This window comes from Moschus berezovskii, chromosome 12 (genome assembly GCF_049115385.1).
Source record: "Moschus berezovskii isolate FMDL1 chromosome 12, NW_MosBer_1.0, whole genome shotgun sequence".
In the NCBI taxonomy this organism is placed as follows: Eukaryota; Metazoa; Chordata; class Mammalia; order Artiodactyla; family Moschidae; genus Moschus; species Moschus berezovskii.
Window position 1 is genome coordinate 9512292 of NC_142471.1, and position 27923 is coordinate 9540214.

General features: G+C 41.1%; 1 protein-coding gene and 1 non-coding gene across 3 annotated transcripts in view; both read left to right on the top strand.

The window, feature by feature from the left end:
- The window catches only part of MTR (5-methyltetrahydrofolate-homocysteine methyltransferase), a 126629-nt gene that overhangs the window by 72080 nt on the left and 26626 nt on the right, over nucleotides 1-27923 (top strand). For both annotated transcript variants that reach the window (XM_055425744.2, XM_055425745.2), the window contains exons 19-24: nucleotides 9175-9264; nucleotides 10289-10441; nucleotides 13508-13615; nucleotides 14673-14773; nucleotides 23125-23192; nucleotides 23747-23867. In XM_055425744.2, coding sequence (XP_055281719.2) covers nucleotides 9175-9264; nucleotides 10289-10441; nucleotides 13508-13615; nucleotides 14673-14773; nucleotides 23125-23192; nucleotides 23747-23867 — 641 coding nt within the window. The remainder of the gene's footprint in view (nucleotides 1-9174; nucleotides 9265-10288; nucleotides 10442-13507; nucleotides 13616-14672; nucleotides 14774-23124; nucleotides 23193-23746; nucleotides 23868-27923) is intronic.
- TRNAE-UUC (transfer RNA glutamic acid (anticodon UUC)) lies at nucleotides 3725-3797 on the top strand. Its single transcript has one exon. It is a non-coding gene; the product is annotated as a tRNA-Glu (tRNA).

A 27923-nucleotide genomic window follows, 5' to 3' on the forward strand; every position in this document is an offset into this window, starting at 1 on the left:
CACCAGGATACAAGCATGAAACAATATCCAGCTTTTTTCCTTAGCCTGCCTTCCACTTGGCAGGAGATTGTTCATTAATCGCCAACTAAGATGAGGTTCTACTGAAGACCAGAGGGGCATCATAGCTTCTACTCAAGCATTTTTAGTTAACCCATAAAGTGATGTGCTTTCTCATCTTCTTCTCCACTGTCCAGATGAGATAGCTCTCACTTAGGAAAGATAGGGCTCCTTATTTGTGAGACTGTTCTTATTTAATATTTTGTTCAGTTCAGTTCAGTTGCTCAGTCATGTCCGACTCTTTGCGACCCCATGAATCACAGCACGCCAGGCCTCCCTGTCCATCACCAACTCCCAGAGTTCACTCAAACCCATCTCCATCGAGTCGGTGATGCCATCCAGCCATCTCATTCTCTGTCGTCCCCTTCTCCTCCTGCCCCCAATCCCTCCCAGCATCAGAGTCTTTTCCAGTGAGTCAACTCGTCGCATGAGGTGGCCAAAGTATTAGAGCTTCAGCTTTAGCATCAGTCCTTCCAATGAACACCCAGGACTGATCTCCTTTAGAATGGAGATCTCCTTGGATCTCCTTGCAGTCCAAGGGACTCTCAAGAGTCTTCTCCAACACCACAGTTCAAAACCATCAATTCTTCGGCGATCAGCTGTCTTCACAGTCCAACTCTCACATCCATACATGACCACTGGAAAAACCATAGCCTAGACTAGACAGACCTTTGTTGGCAAAGTAATGTCTCTGCTTTTTAATGTGCTATCTAGGTTGGTCATAACTTTCTTTCCAAGGAGTAAGCGTCTTTTAATTTCATGGCTGCAATCAGCATCCACAGTGATTTTGGAGCCCCCCAAAATAAAGTCTGACACTGTTTCCACTGTTTTCCCATCCTTTTCCCATGAAGTGGTGGGACCAGATGCCGTGATCTTAGTTTTCTGAATGTTGATCTTCAAGCCAACTTTTTCACTCTCCTCTTTCACTTTCATCAAGAGGCTCTTTAGTTCCTCTTCACTCTCTGCCATGTTTTATAGCAGTCATTGTTTTCGATCTACATTCACTTACAGTATTTGTTTACAAGTTTTTGTTTCTTTATTTCTTGCTAAACTGCCAAAATGTTTTGCTCCTAAGGGACAGCTAAAGAGTAAGAGGGGAAATCTTAATAGCAATTTCAAGGCTTCATCAATCCATCATATAAAATATTGCCTCCCTGTTTATGTAACCACAGGACTTATTACAAGCCACTGACCCAATCTGTCATGTAGGTTAACTGTCTACATTCAAGGTGACTTCTGTTGCTGTTAAGGAATTAATAACCAAAACAAGTATGCTTTCATCACTGCCAGGAGTCGCTAGCTCTTTAACCATTCCTCAGGGTACACTGATTGCAAACAGAGCTTGAAAAGCAGGAATATTGTGAGGCAAATAAGGGTTGAGGAATTTTTTTCTTTATGAGAGAATGATTCTCTCTTTTCATTGTCAAATAATAAGGTCTACACTCGAGTTTCATCTGATAGATTATTCAATATTTTTGTTGAAAAGGGTAGGAAGAGTCTCATCTCTGACCTTCCTAAACTCTAATGGGCTTTATTGAAAAATAATACTCTCGGTATGGTGCAGGCTGACCTGTGGTGACTAAATTATCTTGGGTAAGAAGACGTTCCAGGTAACATGAGACCGTGTAACTCACGTGGAGTTTGTTCATTGGGCAGTACTGTTTGGGTGTTAACAGGGACAATCTCTGGGTGTGATGGCTCTTGAATGGCCTTGGATTGTAAGAATACACATGTCCTCAACTTATGATGATATGCAGGCAGTAATAAGCATTCAGTAGAAACTGTACTTTGAATTTTGATCTTTCCCTGGGCAGGCAATATGCAGTACCATCCTCTCTTGTGATGCTGGACAGAGGCAGCACATCGCAGCTCCTGTTCAGCCTGCCATCACGAGGGGAAACAACCACTGACAACCACTCTGGACCCACACCACCATTCTGTTTTTCACTCTTGGGACAGTATTCAGTAAATTACATGAGATATTCAACATTTTATTATTAAAAAAAAAAGCTTAGGTGTTAGATGGTTTTGCCGAAATAATAGGCTAATGTCAGTGTTCTGAGCACAAACAAGGTAGGTGAGGGGCTAAGCTGTGATGTTTGGAGGGTTACGTAAGGAAGTGCGTTTTCAGCGTAGAATCTTCAACAGATGATAGGTTTATCAGATGTAAGTATTCTTGATGCTTTTCTAGGAAAAAGGTCCTCTCTGTTCCTTACCCGGCCTTGTTTTCTCATTGCCAGTGGGTGCTCACACTCCCCTTTGGTTTTCACTCGAGCAGTTTCCTCCCTTGATGCTGGTCCAGTTTGATGTCAGAAATAAAATACATGTCCTCATAAGGCACCTTGCTAATGAGGAGCGACTCGAGCAGTAGAAGCAGATGAAGGAGTAGCCAATTGAGCGGTTGAGCGGCCACTGTGCTTGGAGGCTTCCTGTTTTGATGACCTTTCTCCATGTGCCTGGTGTCTGGGCCGCTTAGTGTGTGAGGCCCCGACAACTTGTGTTTGGATCATGGAGAGCGTCCTAACGAATAACTTGTTGGAAAGCAGATGGACCCAGTATGCCGGGTCATGCTTCTGAAATAGCTGCTCTTAAATGGTACCATTTAGAATACTGATTTTCTGAAGCATGTTTATCATTTATCAGGTGTGGTAATGAAACTCTGTACACTGTAAGAAATCCTCACTGGGAAGAAATTCCCACTGTTCACAATCACACAGCATCGCCCCCTCCCTGCCCCTTCCATGTGGCACACTGCTGTTTTTCTGTGAACACACCAGGCCTTTTTTTCCAAGAGTGTTTGGAACACTCTGTCCTGTTTACTTATCAGACTCCATCCCACAGGCAGGAATTGCCTGATTGTGTGGTTGACAGGACAAGTGATGTTTACATATATCAAGTGATGAGAATGTGAGCTTTAGAAAGACTTTTTTTGCGGGGGTGGGGGGTGTCACACTGCTCTAGTTTTGTATTTTCTCTTAAATATCAGAGTACTTAATCTATGAATTTTATAATTTTTATAACTTTTAGATCTAAACATTGAGATATGATCAGCATATATTAGTGTTAGATGCGTAACATAATGATTTGATATCAGTGTATACTGTGGAATGCTCATCACAGTAAGTCTGGTTAACATCCATCACCCCATTTGTTTCTGTTTTTAGATTCCAAGTGTAAGTGAGATCAATAAGGTATTTGTCTTTCTGTCTGACTTATTTCACTTAGCATGTTGCCCTCAAGGTCCACCCATGCTGTTTCAAATGGCAGGATTTCCTCTTTTTGTGGCAGAATAATATTCCATTATATATATATGTGTATAATATATCACATTCACTGACGAGCACAAAGGTTGTTTCTGTGTCTTTTTCTATTATAAATAATGCTGAAACAAATGCATTTTTGATTGCCGTCTTCTTTATGGTCTCTCGTCGTATGGGAGCAGCGTTAGTCTCTTGCATGCGAGAGTGCCCTGTGTGGTCAGTTGCTGCCCCGGCCCTCCATCCTGGAGCTCCTCCCAGTCCTCCTTCCATGCTGTCCATTGATGCTTTTATGTTTGTCCTTTCCTTCCCTTCCTGTTCCTGCCACTGGAGTTCAGGCTTTCATCGTGAACTTCTGAAACATTCTCCCCTTTCTAGGATTCTCTTAAAAATACTACTTTGGTGGGAATTCCCTGGTGGTCCAGTGGTTAGGACTTGGCACTTTCAGTGCAAAGGGCCCAGGTTCAATCCCTGGTTGGGGAACTAAGTTCCTGCAAGCTGTGTGTCTCACCTCCTCTGCAAAATAATCGTACTTGGAATGTTACTCTGAAGCTTCAGAATTTGTGTCATTCCTGCACCTCCACTCTTGCCACAGTTGCCTGGAAGGTTAAGTCCAAACTCCATGGCGTGGATTCCTAGCACTCTGTGGCTTGACCTCTACTATCCTGCACAACCATTGCTCTGGGAAATCGGTTCTCATTCAGCTAATATTTACCGAGGTTTTGTTTTCTGCTTGTACTTTGTGAACTTGGAGGCTCTAACTAATAAGAGAGGCATGCCGCTATAGAGCCTGCAGTGCAGTGAGACGTGCACTAGCATGTAGCGGCAGTTGTCATCCAGTGTGGTGGATGGATGCTGAGATAACGCATGTGCAGGCTGCTGTAGACTGCTTACAGACACTGAACCCAAAGGTGTAGGGGTGGTCAGGGAAAGCCTCCCGGAAGGGATGGGTTGGGGGGGACCTGAGAGCTCAGTAGGAGTTAGCCAGGCTAAAGTTTGAGGTTGGGGTACAGTACTGGTATTCTCTGCCAGAGGAGGAGTGTCTGCGTCTAGCTGGGGCCTGGCATTCTGGCAGGTGCTAAAGAGAAGATTGTCGGATGAGTGGATGTAAAGAAAGGGCCGGGGATGAGAGAGATGATGGAGAACATAAGGAATTGAGATGTTCAAGGTGGGCTGAGTTCTTCAGGAATGGCAGAAGATGAAGCTGGGAGAACATCAGTTCAGGACATTGTCCAGCATGAAAAGGAATCAGTACAACATTCGGAGAGCAATAGGGAGCTTACAGTGAACCTTCCCATGGGGGCAGTTTGATCAGGTTTGCGTTTTGGAAAGGCCCCTCTGGCTACAGTGTGGAAGATGCATTGGGGACCAGGGTGATCCTGGGCTGTGGAGACCAGTTAGACGCTTGGACTATGAAAGTGGAAGCAGAATAGAGCGAAATATTGAGGCGGTGTAATTATTAGGGCTAGGTAACTAATTGAACGCGAAGCCCAGATGGAGAAACAAGAGAGATACTTAGATTTCAGAATTGGGCAACGAGTGACATCAGTTGAGAGGGAGGAAACAGATATGCAATTCACCTTCCATCCCAGGATCATCACAACTTTGTCCCTTTGCTGAGTCTGTCAGCTTCTTCAAAGTCTCTCTTCACCACTCAAGTTTGTGATGATCACTCTGTCCTCAAAATTCCTAGCCTTGTCTGTGTCATCTTCTCATTGAGCACTTGGCACAGGCTTTCTCGTGTAGCTTACCTGTCTCTGTGTATTTCCATCTACCTTACGATACGGCAGAGTCCTTGAGAGCACGGTCTGTGTCTGGTACCTCACAGTGTGCCCACCTCTAAGACGATTTCTGACTTGCCTTTGTTACAGACTCTTCACATATCTGAGTAGTGATGGTCCTACATGAGAACTTTAAAAGCTCATCAGATATCAGGTTTAGCTTTTCTTACTGTCCTGGAAATCTTTGGTCCCAAGATGCTATCTTTTAGGAAAGAAGGAAAGGAAAATAAAAAAAAAGGAGTCTCACTCCATCTCTATACTGAACATTCAAATCCTAGTGAGGAACATTTTATAATTATAGAAATACTGAATCACTGTACTGTGTACCAGGAACTAAAACTATAGGTCGATTATGCTTTAAAAAAAAAAAAATCATAGGAAAAGAGATCAGATTTGAAGTTACCAGAGGCAGGGGCTAACGGGAGGGAAAATTGGATGAAAGGAATTCCTCTTAAGATGCATAAGTACTAGGGATTTAATGTACAATGTGATAATATCACTGACACTGGTGTATAATATATGTGACAGATTTTAGAATAACTCAAGAGTTCTCATCACAAGAAACAAAAATGTTTTTTCTGTTTTATTTTCTAGCCATATGAGATGATGGATATCAGTTCAGTCGCTCAGTCGTGTCCAGCTCTTTGTGACCCCATGAATCACAACACGCCAGGCCTCCCTGTCCATCACCAACTCCTGGAGTTCACTCACACTCTTGTCCGTTGAGTCAGTGATGCCATCCAACCGTCTCATCCTCTCTTGTCCCCTTCTCCTCCCACCTTCAATCTTTTCCAGTATCAGGGTGTTTTCAAATGAGTCAGTTCTTCACATGAGGTGCCCAAAGTGTTGGAGTTTAAGCTTTAGCATCAGTCCTTCCAATGAATATTCAGGACTGATTTCCTTCAGGATGGACTGATTGGAGCTCCTTGCAGTCCAAAGGACTCTCAAGCGTCTTCTCCAACACCACAGTTCAAAAGCATCAATTCTTCAGCACTAAGCTTTCCTTATGGTCCAACTCTCACAGTCATACATGACCACAGGAAAAACAATAGCTTTGACTACTCGGACCTTTGTTGGCAAAGTAATGTCTCTGCTTTTTAATATACTGTCTAGGTTGGTAATAACTTTTCTTCCAAGGAGCAAGTGTCTTTTAATTTCATGGCTGCAGTCACCATCTGCAGTGACTTTGGAACCCCCAAAAATAAAGTGTGTTACTGTTTCCACTGTTTCCCCATCTATTTGCCATGAAGTGATGGGACCAGATGCCATGATCTTAGTTTTCTGAATGTTGAGTTTTAAGCCAACTTTTTCACTCTCGTTCACTTTCATCAGGAGGCTCTTTAGTTCTTCTTCGCTTTCTGCCATAAGGTTGGTAATATCTGCATATCTGAGGTTATTGATATTTCTCCCGGCAGTCTTAATTCCAGCTTGTGCTTCATCCAGTCCAGCATTTCTCATGATGTACTCTGCATATAAGTTAAATAAGTAGGGTGACAATATACAGCCTTGACATACCCCTTTCCTAATTTGGAACCAGTCTGTTGTCCCATGTCCAGTTCTAACTGTTGCTTCTTGACCTGCATACAGGTTTCTCAGAAGGCAGGTAAGGCAGTCTGGTATTCCCATCTCTTTAGGAATTTTCCACAGTTTGTTATGATCCAGCGGTCAAAGACTTTGACATAGTCAATAAAGCAGAAGTAGATGTTTTTCTGGAACTCTCTTGCTTTTTTGATGATCCATTGGATGTTGGCAATTTGGTCTCTGGTTCCTCTGCCTTTTTAAAATCCAGCGTGAACATCTGGAAGTTCACAGTGCACGTACTGTTGAAGCCTGGCTTGGAGAATTTTGAGCATGACTTTACTAGCATGTGAGATGAGTGCAGTTGTGCAGTAGTTTGAGTATTCTTTGGCATTACCTTTCTTTGGGATTGGAATGAAAACTGACCTTTTCCAGTTCCGTGGATACTGCTGAGTTTTCCAAATTTGCTGGCGTATTGAGTGCAGCACTTTCACAGCATCATCTTTCAGGATTTGAAATAGCTCAACTGGAATTCCATCACTTCCACTAGCTTTGTCCGTAGTGATGCTTCCTAAGGCCCACTTGACTTCGTGTTCCAGGATGTCTGGCTTTAGGTGAGTGATCACACCATCGTGTTTATCTGGGTTGTGAAGATCTTTTTTGTATAGTTCTTCTGTGTATTCTTGCCACCTCTTCTTAATATCTTCTGCATCTGTTAGATCCATACCATTTCTGTCCTTTATTGAGCCCATCTTTGCATGAAATGTTCCCTTGGTATCTCTAATTTTCTTGAAGAGATCTCTAGTCTTTCCCATTCTTTTGTTTTCCTCTATTTCTTTGCATTGATCACTGAGTAACGCTTTTTTATCTCTCCTTGCTATTCTTTGGAACTCTGCATCCAAATGGGTATATCTTTCCTTTTCTCCTTTGCCTTTTGCTTCTCTTCTTTTCTCAGCTATTTGTAAGGCCTCCTCAGACAACCATTTTGCCTTTTTGTACTTCTTTTTCTTGGGGACGGTCTTGATCAATGCCTCCTGTACAATGTCATGAACCTCCACCCATAGTTCTTCAGGCACTCTGTCAGATCTAATCCCTTGAATCTATTTCTCACTTCCACTGTATAATCGTAAATGATTTGATTTAGGTCATACCTGAATGGTCTAGTGATTTTCTCTAGTTTCTTCAATTTAAGTCTGAATTTGGCAATAAGGAATTCATGACCCGAGCCATGGTCAACTCTCGGTCTCATTTTGCTGACTATATAGAGTTTCTTCATCTTTGGCTGCAAAGAATATAATCATTCTGATTTTGGTGTTGACCATCTTGTGATGTCCATGTGTAGAGTATTCTCTTGGGTTGTTGGAAGAGGGTGTTTGCTATGACCAGTGCATTCTCTTGGCAAAACTCTATTAGCCTTTGCTCTGCTTCATTCCATACTCCAAGGCCAAATTTGCCTGTTAGTCCAAGTATCTCCTGACTTCCTACTTTTGTGTTCCAGTCCCCTATAATGAAGAGGACATCTTTTTTGGGTGTTAGTTCTAGAAGGTCTTGTAGGTCTTCATAGAACCGTTCAACTTCAGCTTCTTCATTATGGTTGGGGCGTAGACTTGGATTACTGTGATACTGAATGGTTTGCCTTGGAAACAAACAGAGATCATTCTGTCTTTTTTGAGATTGCATCCAAGTACTGCATTTCGGACTCTTGTTGACTCTGGGGGCTACTCCATTTCTTCTAAGGGATTCCTGCCCACAGTAGTAGATATAATGGTCATCTGAGTTAAATTCACCCATTCCCGTCCATTTTAGTTCACTGATTCCTGAAATGTCGATGTTCCCTCTTGCCATCTCCTGTTTGACCACTTCCAGTTTACCTTGATTCATGGACCTAACATTCCAGGTTCCTATGCAGTACTGTTCTTTATAGCATTGGACTTTACTTCCATCACCAGTCACATCCATAACTGGATGTTGTTTTTGCTTTGGCTCCGTCTCTTCACCCTTTTTGGAGTTATTTCTCCACTGATCTCCAGTAGCATATTGGGCACCTACAGACCTGGGGAGTTCATCTTTCAGTGTCCTATCTTTTTGTTTTTTCGTACTGATGGATATACATTAAACTTATTGTAGTAATCATTTCATTTGTACATAAATCAGCTCTTTATGCTGTACACCTGAAATTTGTATAGCACTGTATGTCAATTATACTTAAATAAAACTGGAAGGAAGAAAATTTTTAAATAAAATTTCAAAACCTGTAAGATTTATCTCTTTTCCTCTCTCCTTGAAGTGAAGTGAAGTTGCTCCATCTTGTCTGACTCTTTGCAACCCCATGGACTGTAGCCTACCAGGACCCTCCCTCCATGGGATTTTCTAGGCAAGAGTACTGGAGTGGGTTGCTATTTCCCTTTCTCCTTACCTCAAACATTTTCCAAAGATTTTATTCATGCTGGCACTGTACTAGGGCCTTGAAACATAAGGGAAGAATAAGACATAGTTTTTTTCTGCCAACTAGCTGAGTAAGCAACCTATTGTATCATCTCTCTATTCACATTTCAATCCAGACTCAGGGCAAAGGAGGGAAGAAAGTCATCCAGACTGATGAGTGGAGGAATGGCCCTATCGAAGAACGCCTTGAGTATGCTCTTGTGAAGGTGAGTGTGAGCCGGAGGCTGGTTGCGGGTCCTGGTGGCTGATGGCGCGGCTGGAGGAGAGGTGCTGGCAGCAGCTGATGAAGGAGATTCCCGGACTACTCCTGAGTGATGATGCCTTCCATCCTACCCCTGTGTCTAGTACATCAGGCAGTATCTGGAGATATTTTGGTTGTTGTGACTGGATTGGGAGGTTTTACTGGCATCCAGTGACCAGGGATGCTGGTAAACCTGCCACAGTGCACAGGAGAGGCCTGTGCCACGAAGAATTGTTCAGTGCAAACTGTCAGCAGTGCCGAGGGTGAGAAGCGCTGTTCTAGGCCATGTGGCTGTCTCTTGATCAACAAATGAGTTCTGGCTCTTCTGCTGTAGTTAGAGTTTTAGTCCAGATAGATAATCTCTTGGCTTCGGTTTCCTCATTCGTGCGTCTGGAAATTTCAGGGGTTTTTTTGGTCTCTAGAATTTAACTTTTAATTTCTTGGAACTTTTGAGATTCACCTACTTCAGGTTGTGAAACTAGTCATCCACCTCTTTGGGTCCTTGAACTGGGGACACTGGAGGATTTGGGCTTGATCAGTGAAGGCTGGGTCCTCCCTGCACCCAGCCCTGTCACAGTGCAGTGGGGAAACAGTGATTTCACAGGAGATGTTTGTTTACATGGAATCTGTTAAGCCACTAGGATAAAAAGTGTATTTTATTATGAATTTGAACTTATTAGTACTCCTTCCATCACTAATTTTTCACTTTATATCAATAAAATGCTTTATGTCAATAAAGCCATCTAAGCACTTTACACTTTACACATTTAATCCTCAAAATAACTGAGAGGCTGGTATTGTATGATTATTAAATCAGGAAACTGATGCTTAATAAGTTGTCTAAATTAGTGATAAGAGCCAGGATTTGAACCCATGCAGTCTGATTCCAAAACCCACACTCTTAACTATTTATTTGTTGTTGGATGTTTGAACTAAAGCCAATTTTTCCTAATTAAGTGAATTTTCCCTAATTTTTTGTTTTTCTGTAGGGCATTGAAAAATATATTATTGAAGATACTGAGGAAGCCAGGTTAAACCAGGAAAAATATCCCCGACCTCTGAATATAATTGAAGGGCCGCTGATGAATGGCATGAAAGTTGTTGGTGATCTTTTTGGAGCTGGAAAAATGTTTCTACCTCAGGTTGGCAAATGGTGGGGGAAAAAGTCTCACAAGGAAAGAGCCTTTATCTTTTAATAATAGTAAATTTGCATCTGTTTCTCTGGTTTTAATTTTGATAAGAGCCCAGGGGCATTGAGGTGTGATTCTGCTCATTCTTTCTCTGAATGCACTTTTAGGCATAGTCTGAAAAGTTCATCTAGGGTGATGTCGAAGTTAGAGGCCATCTGGACATTCCCAGCATTAGTCTTCATGTTCTGGGGTTCTGTACCACCTCTTACCCCAGCACAAGTCTCTCCCCCAACCCCCAAATTAAAATAAAACCCAAGATTAGTATAAAGTCAATCATGTTAAGATTTGATTTGACCAGCCAGTGTTCATCCTTAAGGATAAATATTTTGAAAAGATCATTACCATTTTAAATAATGATATACATTAAATAATATGTTTCAAGTAAAACCAGTAGTCTTACTCTTATTTTGATTTACAGCAGCTACCGACCACATTGATTAACATTGGTACTTTTTGAGACTTCTGGGTTCAGGTCTGTGAGGCATACAAAAAACAAAAAGTCCCTGTTCTTTTTTTTTTTTCTTTAACTTTTTAAAATTGAAGTATAATTGATTTTTAAAATTTATTCTGTATTTAATTATTCATTGTCCATTCCCCATTTTCCTTCATAGCATTTATCTTTTCTTACAGATTTACTGTTTTATAATTCACATGCAATAGAATATGCATGTTTAAAGGATGCAGTTTGATAAGCTTTAACATGTCTGTACTTGTGAAACCATCACCACACTCAGGGAACATTCAGTTGTCCTACATTAGTCTCCCCAAGTCTGGGACAGTTTCACAGACTTTTTTTTCATGATGTCAACTTATTGTTTTAACTTCTTATGTTTGAGTAAACTTTAGACTTACAAGTTGCAGGTGCAATTTAAGTGATCATGTATCCCCCTCAACTTCTTCCCCTAATGTTAACCTTTTCACTTGATCATAGTGTAGTTATCAGAACCAGGGAATTAATGATACTGATATAACCATGTTAACTAATGACCTTATTCACATTTCACCAGTGTTTCTGCTACTCTACTCTTCTCTTCGTGTTCCACAATCTCATACTGCTTTTATCTTGAACAGTTCCAGAGTTTTTCCTTATGACCTTGACTTTTACAGAGTATTGTACAGTTTGGTAAATGATAGGCTCTCCCTCAGTTTGAATTTTCCTGATGTTTTCTCATTTTTGGCAAGAATAACACAGAGTAATGCTGTGCCCTTCTCATATCAGGAGGCCCATCATGTTGCTATGTCTTATTACTGGTGAGGTTAACTTTGATCATTTTGTTAAGAGTGTCGCTATGTTTCTCCACTGTAAATTTTTTTGTAGGGAGAAACATTGATACTATACAGATACCCTGTTTTCTCATCCTGCTTCTCATGTATTTCAGTATACGTTCGTGAATTTTATGAAAGTCCGTGTTCTTTTTTGTCTATTTAACAAATTTGACTTACGTTTTGTCAGTTTAAGGTGTACAGTGATACATATTTTAATATGATTGCCGTTGAAATAATATTTATCACACTATATCATTATCATACATTATTGTCTATTCATTATACCGTGTGTTAGATCCTGTGACTTATTTACTTGTTACAAGTTTGTACCCTTAAATATCATCAGTCTTACCCTCCCATCCCTATCCCGTGGTAACCACAGTTTCACTCTCTGTTTTGTTTTGCTTTTTCTTTCCAGTTTGACTTTTTTTAGGTTCTGCATATAAGTGAGATCATCCAGTACTTGTCTTTCTCATTCTGATTTATCTTGCTTAGTATAATGTCCTCAAGATCCATCTGTGTTTTTTTGCACATGGCCGGATATCCTCTCTTATCATGACTGAATGATACTCCATTCTGTATATATACCACATCTTTTTTATCCATTCATCTGTTGATGGGCATTTGGGTTGTTCCATGTCTTGGCTGTTATAAATAATGCTGTGTTAAACCTATTGAAATCCTATTTTCATTTCCTGTAGGTTTATACTGAGAAGTGGAATTGCTTGATCATGTGGTAGACCTATTTTTAATTTTTCTAAGAACCTCCATATTGTTTTCCATTCCCACCAACAGTGTATAAGAGTTCCCTTTTCACCACATCCTCACCAGGACCTGTTGGTTTTTGTTTTCTTGATGGTGACCGTTCTAACATATGAAAGTGAAAGTCACTCAGTTATGTCCGACTCTTTGTGACCCCATGGACTATACAGTCCATGGAATTCTCCAGGCCAGAATACTGGAGTGGGTAGCCTATCCCTTCTCCAGCAGATCTTCCCGACCCAGGAATTGAACTGGGTTCTCCTACATTGCAGGAGACCAACTTTGTCAACTGAGTTATCAGGGAAGCCCTGAGCTATCATGTGTGAAGTGGTATCTTAGTGTGATTTCTATTTGTATCTCCCTGATAATTAGTAATGTTGAGCATCTTTTCATGTGCCTATTGGCCATTTTGATATCCTTTTTGGAAAAATATCTTTTTAGTTCTTCTGCCCATTTTTTAATCAGATTATTTGGGGTTTTGTTTTAAAGTTGCATTAGTTCTTTATATATTTTGGATATTAATCCCTTATCCAATTAATGTTTACAAAATTTTTCTCTAATTCTATAGACTTTAAGGCTCTTTTTTCCTTTTGCATAAGCCTTAATTATAAGTGAATTGTGACAGTGGGGATTGAGAAGAAAAGGCTGAGAAGGGGCTTTTGGAGGAGAAGCTTGACACTTGGAGGATGTGCAGAACTTCAAGAAATGATAGAGGGCCTTCTAGGTGGAGAAAAAATAACATGCAGAAGTTCAGAGGACAGAAACTGCAACATTTGATTTCCAGCCTTGTTTTTCTTCTTCTGTACCTGACTGATTAATTTTCCTCATGGTGAACTCATTCCTCACCCACCCACTGTCAAAAATGGATTCAAGGGTGGCTGACCTAAGGTCAAAACATGCATGATAATTTGTGCTAAAATCTGACAAGCAACCGTGTGTAACCAGCCAGGTGTTTTGGTAAAGATGCCTGACTCTGTGTATTTTACCCAGGTTATAAAGTCAGCTCGGGTCATGAAGAAGGCCGTGGGTCACCTTATTCCCTTCATGGAAAAAGAGAGAGAAGAAACCAAAGTGCTTACTGGCAAAATAGAAGATGAGGCAAGTCATTTTGTTGGGGCCTGTGGACCTTGTGAGGAATTGACTCTGGATACTCTTACTGGGCTGGAGGGTAGGGACCTAAGCCATTGGACTTGACTGTGTCATTGACGATGAAGCAGAGAAGTGAAACAACTTTTTTACCAAGTATCAGAATACCCTGGGATTTTCTATAGAACGTGGCTTTATGAAATTTTTAATAGAAACATTATTTTCTAAACAAAGCCATGATTTCAAGACAAAACCAGTTCCTTCATTCATCTACCAACTATTTACAGAGCTCTTACCAGGTGCCAGGTAGTGTGCTCGACTCTGTAGCTAAAAAAGATCAGTCCCTGCCCTTGAGATGCTGTCTGGTTTCGGAAAACCTCTTACCTGAATATTCTGTGTGCTGGTCATGTTCTTGGCACCACTGCTGGGTTTAGTTCCCTTCCTGTTGGCTGCGCCACCGCAGTAAATCATTAAGCTTTTGACCTTGTTTAGCTCCCTCTGAAACTCGGTCAGCTTTGGCCCCTAAGATTCTGAATTCTTAAATCTATCTGTTTGTGAATGGCTCTGATAGTAGTGTTCATAAAAATCCCACTTGCCTTGCATGTCTTTTTCTTTTCTTTTTCTTTCTTTGAGGGAGGAGATGGATTCGGAACAACAGTGTTGAAGAAGATGGTCTGAGCCCTCCTGCCCTGGGCTGTTGTGGTCCTTCCCATTCTGATGGGACACATGCAATTCACCAGAGCCGCCCTCTCCCTTTACTGCTAACATTTACTAAACATTTGTCAGATGGGTTTGGGGATTACAAATATGATCTTCAGTGATGGGACTGTTTTGTATTTGAGCTTAAACTGTTTTTGAGATGATGGAACACATGATCTGGGTTGAAGCCCGCTCAGTGAACCGCCTGGGGGGTTGCTGAGGCTTACAGCCTTCTTCGCACAGAGCACGAAGCTTGGGTTCCAGCTGCATCTTTGAGGGTTGCATTGAATTGCTTTCTGTGCCAACACCTGTCTGGCTCCAGAGAACCAGATGACCCTAGCAATGCTGAGCTGTTTGACTTCCTCTCCAGGACCCTTACCAAGGCACCATCGTGCTGGCTACTGTTAAAGGTGATGTACACGACATAGGCAAGAACATAGTTGGAGTGGTTCTTGGCTGCAATAATTTCAGGTAAATTAGGACCCACCTTTCTTCCCTGAGCCCCTTTCTTATTTAAAGTAAAAGCATTAACAGGTGATTCATCTTTGGGTGGGGAGGGCAGGGTAGAGCTGTGGATGTTAGAGGTTGTTTTTCTTCACATGTTTTTGAATTGTCTGCATTGAACATACCTTTTCAAATGAAATAATTTAGTAATTATTCAATGGTGTACATTCAGTAAGGACAAAAGAGAAAACGGTATTCAAGCAGGGTCAAACAACCCAGAGGCTTCTGGGCAATTGACTTCAGGCCAGAGGCTCAAACATTGGACCCCACCCCATGGCCGTATTCCCTTTTTACTCTCAATAAGCTCAATTAAGCCAAGATCTTATTAAGACCTTGGCTAAATGGAGTTTTATAAGAAGGCTTTGACCGTTCTTTTTCCTTTGTTTAGAAGAGAACCATGCATGCCTCTTAGTATTGATGAAGCTAGTTTTTGAATGTTGTATACAAGTAAAAATCCCTTTTTTATATCTCTCATTATAGTTGAATAATTATTCAGTGCCAATTTATTTCTGAGTGAGAGCTCATGACCCACAGTAAGAACATGTTTTGCTCAGATTTCAACATAGTCTTTGTAATGAAAAGCCTGATATAACTAATGTCTTCTGTGGTCCATATCCAGCCAATGGTTTTTTTGAGGCGTGGACTTCTTTCCATGTGCTATTTTCGCTATAGAGAGGAGAAACAACTGCCTGCAGCTGCAGCTGGGCCCCCTTGGGGTTAGGGTTAGAGAGTTCCCACTGTCCGATAACCATTATGCTCTAAGCCCCCCCTCCCTGCTTTCGAACAGTTCATCCATGTCTGCGTTCAAGGCTAATTAAATGCAGCTAAGGAAGGTTGGAGATGAAGGAGCATTGACAGAGTGGCACCTTATTCCTCTGTCTTCACAGGCACTTCTGTTTGGCTGCCTGTTCACTCTCAAAAGACGGAGCATTCTCTCCCAGTCCTGGAAATAAGGAATATTATTCTTGGAATACTTTATTATTTTTTTAAAGATAAATATACCAGAGAGACAGTGGAGGTTGTTACAGTAAGATTTTTACCTATAGAATAAGTATTTGGATGAGGAATAAATATTTGATAAGGTGTTGGCTTCCTAAAATCTCTTGACATTTCTGCTGTTGTCTCATCTTTTCAAATCCTATCTGTTGATTTCTATTTGCATTCATCTCAATTAGTTCAAATTCATTTCAGCTAATAGATGTTTGTAGATCATCTACTATATACCATGCATTGTATTAGAGACACCCAGATGCTTTAGCTGACTTTTCTCCATTCAGGAACTTTACTGTTTGTCAGGCTAAAAAGCCAGGTACATGTTCAATGGTGATAATGGAATGAAAACTGTTGAAAAAAGGCACTTTGTAAGCAAACTCCCTAAAGCAATTCTTGAGATATCATTGTCTGTGTTTATCCTTTTGTATTATGAAAAATGGGTAAGTAGGTGAGAGAATCATACCAGTGATGTTTCTTCCTCCAGTCAAAGGCATTTTAAGAGGCCAGGGAGAACTGTGGCATTTCTCCAGGGTGCTACTGGGAGCCCGATGTCATCAGTGAAAGTGACTTATTAAACCCAAACGCTTTCCTCCAGCTTTCCTCCATGCTTTCCTCTGGCTTGTACACTGGAGGATTGCTTATTTTTTGCTGGCTTCCAGGTGACATAGTGGTAAAGAATCTGCCTGCCAATACAGGAGACACAAGAGACCTGGGTTCGATCCCTGGGCAGGAAGATCCCCTGGTGTAGAAAATGGCAACCCACTCTAGTATTCTTGCTTACAGAATTCCATCAACAGAGGAGCCTGGTGGGCTACCACCTGTGGGGTTGCAAAGGGTCAGACATGACTGAGCACTCACGTAATAATGGCAACTGGAGAAATATCTTCTGACGAAACTTTATTCGTTTTGTTAAAAATAAGTGAATGTGCAAACCTTTTCTCTTTGGGGTTAAACACCCCTTTGGGTCTTGTGTCTCATAATACATGGACTCTCGACACTGATGGGTTTAATGTTATGTGTCAGGTAGTAGACAGATGCCCCTGAGATAGGCCTTGTGCTGTGAAATGTATACTTTGACTGCATGTCCGTGCTGCAGGCTAATGCCTGGGTGGATCACCCAGCTCGTTGAGTGAGTCTAGCAAACCATCTAGTACCAGATGCTAATACAGCTGTTTCATTCCCAGCTCTTTGTCACTGGTCAGTAAATCTCATGAAGTGCTAAGAGTTCTTTGCGGGGAAAAAAGAAGTAAAAAGGACTCAGAGTGATAGTTCTGTCTAGACAGAAAAAGCACCTTTTTTTAATGGGGATAATGCAATAGAATTTGCAGATTTGAGAATTTGAATAGATCTGGGGATATGTCCACCTTAGGTATTAGAGTTTACTAATACCTGACATTTATTTACCGCTTCACAATTTATATAGTGCTGCTTTAATGTAACTGATTTTTCCTTTTTTTCCCCTTTGCATTCTTTTCCTGATTTTTTTCTTTTTTCTTTTTTTCCTGTCCTTCATGCTTTTTTTCTTTTTACGGTTTTGATCCTGCTTTGTCTGCCTCAGTTATTGTACTTCTCATTTTACACAGCTAGCAAATGGCAGGCCATCCTCAGGGCCTCTGAATCCAAAAGTCAGGATTCTGTATTGGGTCAGTTTAGCTTTCAGTATTTATTCCTGTTTTAAGCAACTTTAACTGTAATGCCTGATATTAGTATTCCAGTTTAATTCCTCTTTAGAAATAATTTAGAATATTTAAACATATTTTGATCAGATATTTGATTACATTAAAGTTGAGTTTAGAATACTCTAACAATTATTATATAAAAAGACAAATGTAGACTTTTCCCATTTAACATAATGCACGCTGTTTAATTGGATGAGAAAAAAAGAGGATGTAATATCAAAATTTAAAATTAAATATCACACATCTAGTATTTAAAAATATGGATCTGGTGAAACAGATAATGAGATGTATTTTTGTGTTAATCAGTGGTTCTTAATATAACTGTCTAGGATGGGTAAACAATATATGGTTAAGAAGGGAACACTTTAAAACTGTATACTGCTGGAGTTTTCAGCTAAGTCAGGAAAAGGAGTGTATAAGTCAAGGGCACACTAGGCCACTCTCTCCTAGTACCTCACAGGTCCTCTTGATCATTGTTTGGATGCTTTCAACTGTTGTGTGTCCGTGCTTTTGCAGCTTAATTGCAATAGAATTGACATACAACATGGTATAAGCTTCAGGTGTAAAATGTTGATTTGATACACTTACATGTTGCAGTATGATCACCACATGGTGTTAGCTAACCCATCACATAATTACCATTTCTTATTTGTGGTGAGAACATTTAAGACACACTTTGTTAACACTCTCATAGCATGCAGTGTTGTTAACTCTGTTCAGAGTGCTGTGTATTAGAGCCCTAGAACTTAGTCATCTTCCAGGTGGAAGTTTGTACCCTTGACCAACATCTCCCCATTTTCCCCACCCTACTGCTACTGCTGCTAAGTCGCTTCAGTTGTGTCTGACTCTGTGCGACACCCATAGATGGCAGCCCACCAGGCTTCTGCATCCCTGGGATTCTCCAGGCAAGAACACTGGAGTGGGTTGCCACTTCCTTCTCCAGTGCGTGAAAGTGAAAAGTGCAAGTGAAGTTGCTCAGTCGTGTCTGACTTGTAGTGACCCCATGGACTGCAGCCCACCAGGCTCCTCCATCCATGGGATTTCCCAGGCAAGAGTGCTGGAGTGGGCTGCCATTGCTTTCTCCGTTCCCCACCCTGCAGCCCCTAGTTTAAACCTCTTCTACTTTTCTTGCTGTGCATTCAGCTTTTTAGATTCCCCATATAAGCCTGTCATACAGTATTTTACTTTCACTGTATATCTTATCTCAGCATAATGCCTTCAGGGTCCATCCATTGTTTCAATGGAAAGGTTTCTTTCTTTCTTATGGCTTCTTAATGGTTTCATTGTGTGCATATATCACATCTTTATCCATTTATCTGTTGACACAGGGCTTAACCACACGTTGGAAATCTTGAATGGGACTGCAAACTGGTACAGTACTCCCATCTAGTGGTGGTACGTGTGAATTGCAGGATCAGAAGACACTGCCACCTTTAACTTCCCTTAATGGATGTGAGGCACCCTAAGAAAAATTAGTTTTATTTTACTTTTTCATTCTTTCTGGAGAGTAAAAGGGGCTTTATCTATTATAAGATTTATTTTCAAAATTTTATATATTCTTAAATATTTTTGGATGCCTTTGCTAAGGCATTTGGTGCAGCTTACCTTTTTATCTGAATTAGAAGCCCAAATTAAATGCCTGAGTTTACAGCTCTGTTATAATCACTTTAGAATAATGATTGTAAAAATTTGAAAAATCCATAGTATTCATTTTTATTTTCTTTAATCTCTCATGTGGCAAAATAAAAGTATGTGTGTAAGAAGAGGCTTACAGACATGGGGTATAGTTCAGAGTGCAGAAGGGAAATCAGGAGAAAGCCAAGGGAGGTGTCGAGGTTTGCAGGGGAAGCAGAGAGGGGTGGTGGGCAGGTGGCGGCAGGCAGGGACAGCATTGACGCAGGCTTCGGATCCTTTCCTCCAGCCAGAGTTCCCCAGGGCCGGTTGTTCATGACTCTAGACCTTTGTCATGCTAGTCTCTACTGGATGGCCCTCTTCTTTCCTTCACCTGGCTAGTACTTGCTCGAGATTCAGCCGATAGCACCCTCCTGGAGTCCTTCTAAAACTGTTGTCCAGATTAGATGGCCTCTCACAGCACACTGTAAAGGCTCCCTTCCTGGCACTTATCACACTGTTTTCTGATTCAGAACTTGCCAGCAGTCTCTCACCTCACACATGCCCAGAAATGGATCCGCTTCTTTCTCCAGTGTGTGACTGAGGACAGCCCAGTCCTCGATCAGCTGACACTGGTGGCGAGTAGCCTCCTTCCTGTATCCCAGTGCCACAAGTATTATTTTCTACGCATGGAAAACATTGTAAAGTGCTCCTCTAAGCAGTGATACATTTGACTGTTTCCCAACAAAACTTCTTAAAGCAGCCTAATAAGGTGGAAGTTGAACTCGTCATACTCTAGGCCCTAGTTCATTGTTTCCAGACCTCTTCTTAACCTCCCTAACGGCTGGTCATCTCTCTTGCTGATTGCTCCTTCTCTGTGTGACCCCCGAAAAGGGGAGTACTTCAGGGCTTAACCCTGGGACCTCGTCTGTGTCTGTCCTCACTGCTTCTCAGACTTCAGTGTACCTTCTGACCACCTGGGGATCTTGGTAAGTCAGATCTGATTAAAATAGGTCTGGACAGACAGATCATCTCATTCAGTCTAATGAATTTTTTTTTCTGTTCCTCTCCCCTGTCATCTTCTCTTCCCTTGCGCTCCTCTTCCCACTGTTCCCTCCACCCCTTCTCTACAGCCCCTACCCACTTTTGACAATTCATTTTTCTAAATATTTTACACATGGTCTCAGGACTTCTTAACGCCATGTAATATGCCAGCAAGTCCCAGGTTTTATCTCCAGCTCATCTGGACTGCAGACTTACAGATCCAGATGACTACCTGAGAACTCCATTTAGATTTCTTAAAAAAAACCTCAAACTTAATATTTTGAAATTTTAAACAATCATGAAGATGTTCTCTTCTCTCTCTCTGAGCTCACTCCCTACAGCTTTCTCCTTCCTCCATTTCTATCTGACCACGAGGTCTCCTTAGTTTTCCTCCAACAAAGCAAGCAGGCACACGATGTTCCTGAAAGATAGCACGCCTGAAACGAGAAAAATAATTGAGAGTGAGATGATTCTTTCCATGATACTGATGAGTTGTAATTCTTAAAATACAACATACGATGTTGAAAGCAGTCAGCTTTGAAATCCATACCTCTTTGTCTTCATGTGAAAACGATATGCTCTTTCACTTGGTGTTACAGGCTGTATTTAGTCACAGTTCAACAAATCCAGTTACCAGACTGTGTGCAGTGTGCTAAAGAGAAAGTCGGGGGTCCCCTCACCCCCGTTATAACCTGCAGTGCCCTGTCATCAACCTCTGCGGCATGTTTTCTAGTGGATTAGTGCTAACTGACCTGAAGAGAGTCATCATTGATTTGAAATTGTCCACTTCCTGTGGATTCCCTATGTGCTAGTTTTTTTTTTTTTTTTTTTTTAAGAAATTTGAGAGTCCCTTGGACTACAAGGAGGTCCAACCAGTCCATTCTAAAGGAGATCAATCCTGGGTGTTCATTGGAAGGACTGATGCTAAAGCTGAAACTGCAATACTTTGGCCACCTCATGCGACGAGTTGACTCACTGGAAAAGACTCTCATGCTGGGAGGGATGGGGGGTGGAAGGAGATGGGGACGACAGAGAATGAGATGGCTGGATGGCATCACCGACTCGATGGACATGAGTTTGAGTGAACTCCGGGAGTTGGTGATGGACAGGGAGGCCTGGCATGCTGTGATTCATGGGGTCACAAAGAGTCAGACATGACTGAGTGACTGAACTGAACTGAACTGAAATAATATGATACCAAGCTAAAAAATCCAACTTAAGCATAAACAGGTATATAATGAGAAGCAACGCTCCTTCCTGCCCTTGGTGTTCCACACCTCCTGTTAACAACTGCTGTGATGTCAGGTAGTGGTTCTTAAGCATTGCTTTTTTTTTTTAACTTAAAATCATTTTGTCTGTTTAGTTATTTAAGAATGTTGACATGAGAAAACAAAATGTGCACTGTAATTTTTAAAACATCTTTATAACCAGTGCTCATGATGACATTAAAATGATGGACATCCTTGGTACTCTCTAAATCTAGAGAGAGGAGTGGTTTATAGAACATTTTCCAAGGCTGAAATCCCGTTTTCTTTGAGATCCAGGGAGCCGCCTGCTCCTGCAGTCGCAGCTTGGTGGAGTCGCTGTGTCTGCGGGCGCGCTCCAGGCTGCCTCTCTCCTCGTGTGCGCGCCGCGCTCTGCTCTTCCCTTGAGGCTCGCTCATCTCTCGTGGCAGCTGTCCTCTCATTTGTTCGCCCTCTCCTTTGACTTACGGGAGATCCCTTCTCATCAGCTTTTCATGTACAGGAACTGAGCTCTTCTTCCTTCTCCTTCTTGTTGGCTTCCACGTAGGGTATACTGTTCAGTAGATATTTATGGAGTGAACTTCTCTAACGTCTTTATTGGCCTCCATGGCTAAGAAGACGAGTTTTCGTGTCAGTTCCTGGTTCAGATCGCAGCTCCACTACTAGTTAGTTGTCTGGCTGGACAAAATGCTTAACTTACGGGCACATGCTTTTCTAGACCCTTCCTTATTAAAAACGTAAAAATCATGTTTTCAAGAATTAAAAAAAAAAAAGTATTCTTTGGTAAAACCTACCTCAAAATCAAATTTTAAATAGGAATCAAACATCATAAAAATATTTATATTGTTTAATGCAATAATTCCATTTATAATAGTCCATCCCATGTATATATTTGGATAAATACATGAAATAAATATATGGAAACAACCCCCCCTCCCAGAAAAAAAGACACGGGCCCCATGATCGTGCTTCCATGTACGGTTCCTGTGAGGGTTAAACAAGATTGTTTATATAGAAGGCTTAGCATAGTGGAAATAGCCCAGGTGTCCATTGACAGATGAATGAATAAACATCTGGCACATTCATACAATGAAATATTATTCAGCCTTAAAAAGGAATGAAGTTCTGACTTAGGCTACAGTGGGGGAGGAACCCTAAAGATGTTAGGCTAAGTGAAATTAGCCAGACCCAGAAGGACAAATGATGTATGATTCCACTTGTAGAAATATCTAGACAAGGCAAAGTCATAGAGATAGAAGGCAGAGTAAAGGTTACTTGTTGCTGAGGGATTATAGAGTTTCTGTTTGGGGCAATGAAAGAGTTTTGAAATTAAATAGTAGTGATGGTTACACAACATTGTGACTAACTAGCGACCCTCAACTGTACACTTAAAAATGGTTAAAATGGCACGTTATGTCTTTTATATATTCTTAGAAATAGAATATAGAATAAAGAGCTTAGAAAATAATGTCCTTTACCAAAAGCTACCTTAAACGGGTGAATTGGATGCTCTGTGGATTGTGTCAGCGAGGGTCTTTAAAAAAGCTTAGTGTAGCCCCTGCCCACGATCAGTTCCTAATCAATGGCAGTCATCATTGAGTCCGTTGTCAACGTTTAGTGAGCTTTCCAGTGTGATTCCAGTTTACATTAGAGCAGTGTTCAATGGCTAAATAAAAATGTTCCTTTAGCTTTTTTGATAATTAATGGGATCTCACTAATTATCTCACATCTCGTTTCTGTACCCCAGAGTTATTGATTTAGGAGTCATGACTCCATGTGACAAGATACTGAAGGCTGCTCTAGACCACAAAGCAGGTACTATGCAACCAGGTTCCTGGGCATTTCAGTAAATTGTGTTCTCCCAGTGTCCGTCGGTGAAGGGTGATGCCCCCACCCATTACTGCCTGGAGGGTTCTGTCATTGCCATTTATAATGGGGGCAAAAAGGGTGAGTAGGTAACAGTGAAACTCCTTTATAGTTCCGAGGAAGGGGTACGGGGATAGGCTTCTTAGAACCATTTGTATTAGATTTTATTTTTCTCTGTGTGTATGTGTTCTTATATTTCTTCTGACACTGTGACATTTCCCTTCTGGGAAATCATTAACTAACAGTTTTGTGGCTTTTCCTGAAATGGTGGCAAGCAGATTATTGCGATTTGAAGTTGCAAATCATATTTACTACCAAAAGCAAACAATAAATTGAAAACCCCCAGTCAGAAAAGAAGTCTCAAAATTATTAATAGAAATTGGGACTTTATCTTCTGGCTTGTGGTCTTTATTACAGAGTTTTGAAAATGAGTCTTCATACTTTTACTCTTTTTCTCTCATCCTCCTTTTCATTGTTCTTTTTTTCCTTTTTTTAAATAATAGACATAATTGGCCTGTCAGGACTCATCACTCCTTCCCTGGATGAAATGATTTTTGTCGCTAAGGAAATGGAGAGACTAGCTATAAAGATCCCGTTGTTGATTGGAGGAGCTACCACTTCCAGGTGAGTCATGCTAATGAGCTTCGTGCCTCACTGAAATTTTCTTAGATGCTAGTGTTTAAAAACAGTGATAAAACCTGGGGGTTTTCCTGCACATAGCGCCTTGGCTCCTTATTATATAAATACACAAAGTTTCCAGTCTTCATGCCACAAGAGCCAGAATAATTTGGGGGCCTGCTGCGGGAAACGCCTCTATCAGTGCCACCCCCCCACACCTGTTTTTGGATTCCTTTGGCCTATAATCTTTTTCCCTTAATCCTCTCACCTCCTGTTCAGTTCCTGAGATTTCTAATGAACACTTAAACCTCCTGCAATGAAACCGAGTGAAGATGTGTGTTTTAGCACAAAGGCATTGCCTGAACTTTAGCCCACTCTCTGTCTTGAAGCAGGTGTCTGAATAATTAACAGGCTCTATTGAAGAAACTCTAACCTTGTAATAGTTGAGATAGAAAGCTGACCCAGAGAAGATGAATCAGAGGATCACTTTGGGAAGTTGTTTCTGAAAAGGAGACCTTTTGGGAACCTTTGGGTCAAATAATTTAAAGAGAAAGTTTAAATTTGGTCACACGATCATTATTCATTTTATCAGATATCTTCTGGGATCATGATCATAATGATATTTGGTGAGAGGTATGTTAATTAGAGGTAGTAGGCTTTTTATGACACATTCCTTGTGCCCCATATAGCTCACTTTGGCAGGGAGCAGGGCCCAGGTAGAGCATTGGTCCCGATGGTCGCACAAGCATGCAGTTTGTTTCTGATACAAAATACAGTAGATGGCCAGGCCAAAGCTATTCAGAGTTCCTTTCATGCTAGAAACAACTGTATGTTAAGCCACTTGTAGTAGTTAGGAATCTCCAAACAGGATGTGTGTCTGTACATGGGGCATGGGGGGAGGGAGACAGAGAGAAATTGATTTTAAGGAACCATCTCATGTGATTCTGGAAGCAAGAACGTCTGAAATCTGCAGAGAAGGTGGGCATGCTGGAGGCCTGGCAAGAGCTGCTGTTGAATCTTGAGTCCAAAGGCAGTCTGGAGGAGGAAGGCCTTCTTCCTCTGGGAACCCCAGTCTTTTCGCTTTGTTGTTGTCCTTCAGTTGCTCAATCATGTCTGATTCTTTGTGACCCCATGGATTGCAGCACACCAGGCTTCCCTGTCCATTACCATCTCCCGGAGCTTGCTCAAATTCATGTCCATTGAGTCGGTGATGCCATCCAACCATCTTGTCCTCTGTCGTCCCCTTCTCCTGCCTTCAATCTTTCCCAGCATCAGGGTCTTTACCAGTGAGTCGGCTCTTTGCATCAGGTGGCCAACATACTGGAGCTTCAGTCCTTCCTGTGGATATTCAGGACTGATTTCCTTTAGGATTGACTGGTTTGATCTCCTTGCAGTCCAAGGGACTCTCAAGAGCCGCCTTCAACACCACAGTTTGAAAGCCTCGATTCTTTGGCACTCAGCCTTCTTTATGGTCCAGCTCTCACATCCATACATGACAATTGGAAAAACTATAGCTTTGACTGTACAGACTTTGCTATGTGCAAAGTAATGTCGCTGCTTTTTAATATGCTGTCTAGGTTGGTCATAACTTTTCTTCCAAGGATCAAGCATCCTTTAATTTCATGGCTGCAGTCACCATCTGCAGTGATTTTGGAGCCCAAGAAAATAAAGTCTTTCACTGTTTCTGTTTCCCCATCTATTTGCCATGAAGTGATGGGACCTGATGCCCTGATCTTAGTTTTTTGAATGTTGAGTTTTAAACCAGCTTTCTCACTCTCCTCTTTCACCTTCATCAAGAGGCTCTTAAGTTCCTCTTCACTTCCTTCCATAAGGGTGGTGTCATCTGCATATCTGAGGTTATTGATATTTCTCCTGGCAGTCTTGATTCCACCTTGTGCTTCATCCAGCTCAGCATTTCACATGATGTACTCTGCAGATAAGTTAAATAAACAGGGTGACAATATACAGCCTTCTCTTAAGGTCTTCAATTGATTAGATGAGGCCTTCCCATATTATGGAGGGCAATCTGCTTTACTCAGAGCCTACTGATGTAAATGTTAATCACATCTGAAAAATATCCTCACAGAAACATCTAGATTGTTGTTTGATCAAAAACTGGGTACCATGGCCTTGCCAAATTGGCACATAAAATTGACCATCCTCTCACTTATAATCTGAATAGAACATTTTCATGAGTGGTCACAGTGTTCTATCTCCACTAATTGCTTTTCATACTTGGAGAACTCAGTAATGTGGCTATTATTGCTAACATTAGAAAACTGGCTTTGTTTTTCCACAAAGAACTTAACCTGCTAGGATTATGTGACAGATTGTTCTCCAGGAATATGACTAACCATCAATAACCGGGATTTCAATGAGCATGGTTTGGGTAATTGAATGATTATAGAGGGAATATTCATTAGCTTAGTAAAGAGAATGGTAAGAGAATCTACAGATTATTGTCAACATGAAAGACCTTTTAAAATCATGGTTATAAAATAGGAATAAAGAAATATTTAAATGAGCAGATGTAGTGAAATGCATTATGAGTTATGTGAATGTGATGGTAGTTTCCAAATAAGGAAGATTTTATGGGGACTCTACACTTGGAAGTTCAATATCAGGAAACCACATCCTGCTACTTGTTCAAGCTGGAACATTGTTGTTGTTGTTTAGTCTCTAAGTTGTGTGCAACTCTTTTGTCACCCCACGGACTGTAGCCTCCCAGGCCTCTCTGTCCGTGGGATTTCCCAGGCAAGAATACTGCAGTGGGCTGCCATTTTCTTCTCCAGGCGATTTCTCTGACCCAGGGATCGAACTCCCGTCTCTTGTGTCTCCTGCTTTGGCAGGCAGGTTCTTTGCCACTGAGCCACCAGAAAAGCCCAAGTTGGAACATTACCAATAGTTAATTCTATTTTATCTCTCACCAAGTAAGAGCCACAGATTAAAGAGGTTCCTTAAAAAATAATCAGAAGTAACATGACTAGCCTCTCAAGATATATCATTGGCAACATTAGCCAAAAATGACTCTTAACAGTTATAACCTGGTATATCAAGTTAAAATCAATCAGATCAGTAATGACAGTCTTCATGCTCTTATAGAATATCTGCTCTCTTCATCTGGAGAACTGAAGGTGTTCCTCCCAGGAGACAGACATCTGGTTCTCATGATCTCCCAGGTCTCTTTAACTCCGATATTCTGTTTTTCGATGAGTTTTTCTGGTTCTCTTCTCTTTCTTGCCTGTTACAGTTTCTGAAAAATTATTTAGAAAATAAAAGCCAGTAGTCGTGCTTCCAGGTAACCATCTCTTTCTCCAGTTTTGCCTGCATTTCAGCTTTGTATAAATGGATTCCATTGATACTACTTATACTTAATCTACTGTGTATATTCTGTGTCCAGCTCAACATTATGTCTTTAAGGCCCAAACTCATTGTTACAGTAGTGAGGGGTTTTTGGTTTGATTTTTTATTTCAGTTTGTGGTAAAGTATTGAATTGTATAATGCCCTCTGGTTTATTTATCCATGCTACTGTCGTGGGCATTTGGGTCTTTCCAGTTTGCTGCTATAAATGTATACCGTTCCTGAAGCAGACTTGCTGGGTCACAGAATATGCATATGGTCATCTGCATTCCATGGACAGAGGAGCCTGGTGGACTATAGTTTATAGGGTCACAGAAGTCAGACACAACTTAGTGACTATATGGCAACTTCATCTGCATTAGATATTTATTGCAGGGTCTTTTTCCAAAGTGATTGTACTAATTTATACTCCCACCAGCAATTATGAGGTTTCTAGTTATTCTACACCTTTTTCAGTGTTCATCATTTTAGTATGTGTGTAATAATATCTTAATAAGATCTTCATTTATATTTCTTTGCTGACTAATGATGTTGAGTACATTTTCATATGTATGTTGACAATTTGGATATGCTTTTTGAATTTTTTCTTTTCAAATTAGGTATTTCACCATTTTTCTTACTAATTTGTATGCATTCTTTATTCACATTGGACACAGCTCTTTCTCAGAAAGTGTTAGTCTCTCAGTGGTGTCTGACTCTGC